At 59.4% G+C, this 636-nt stretch overlaps 1 protein-coding gene across 1 annotated transcript; it reads left to right on the top strand.

Annotated features, from left to right (window-relative positions):
• Positions 1-66: 66 nt before the first annotated feature.
• On the top strand, positions 67-362 carry PRAC1 (prostate cancer susceptibility candidate 1; the record flags this gene model as incomplete). The annotated part of the gene is made up of 2 exons (XM_008564905.1): positions 67-172; positions 277-362. Coding segments are annotated over 2 exons (192 nt in total), but the record flags the coding sequence as incomplete, so codon positions are not given.
• Positions 363-636: the final 274 nt, after the last annotated feature.

Below are 636 nucleotides of genomic sequence, written 5' to 3'. Positions count from 1 at the left end.
GCGGGGAGGAGAGGAGGCCTGGGGCTACGCAGAGGAGACATTCCAGCCTTCGCCTCCGACTTGCAGCTTCTAGGTGAGGAGCCCCTGGCCGTGCGCCGTCTCCTTGAGCCCCGCCCCAGAATCTGCAGGGAGGAGCAGCCGGTGCTGCGCTCCTGTTCGTCTCTCAGCCTAGGTGCGTGAGCCGAGCCCCGCGCCACCGGGAGGCTGGAACCTGCCGCAGACGCCTGCCACGCTCAGGGCCCAGAGCAAGCTGGATTTCTGTCCCGGCCTTTACAGAAAGAAAAGGAGTGTTATGCGCCTATTTTTCAGACCAAGATCCGGCCCATTTTACTACCTCCAAGAGTGCATTTCTTTCTAATAAGGTAAATTAGCTGTTTCATGGGCCAAGGGTGTTATCGACTTCTCAGTCTGGGATCTGCTTCCGAAGGCCCCGGAGGTGGTTCTCCCAGGAATTTGAGGTCCTGGCGGGCAAGGGCAGGAATGGCAGCAGGCTCTCAGAGACTACCTAGCGGAGGCTCTTCTCCGCTGGTTCCTGGAGATACTGGCAGCTGCCTGGGCAGAAAGTGACAAAGAAAATGTTTCTCAGCACACTGGACTGGCTCGACCTGGGAGCGGGGAGAGGCTTGTCGGTGGGAG

This window comes from Galeopterus variegatus, unplaced genomic scaffold (genome assembly GCF_000696425.1).
Source record: "Galeopterus variegatus unplaced genomic scaffold, G_variegatus-3.0.2 Scaffold25281, whole genome shotgun sequence".
NCBI lineage: Eukaryota > Metazoa > Chordata > Mammalia > Dermoptera > Cynocephalidae > Galeopterus > Galeopterus variegatus.
The sequence above is the reverse complement of the archived record's forward strand: the minus strand, read 5'-3'. Positions and strand labels throughout refer to the sequence as shown.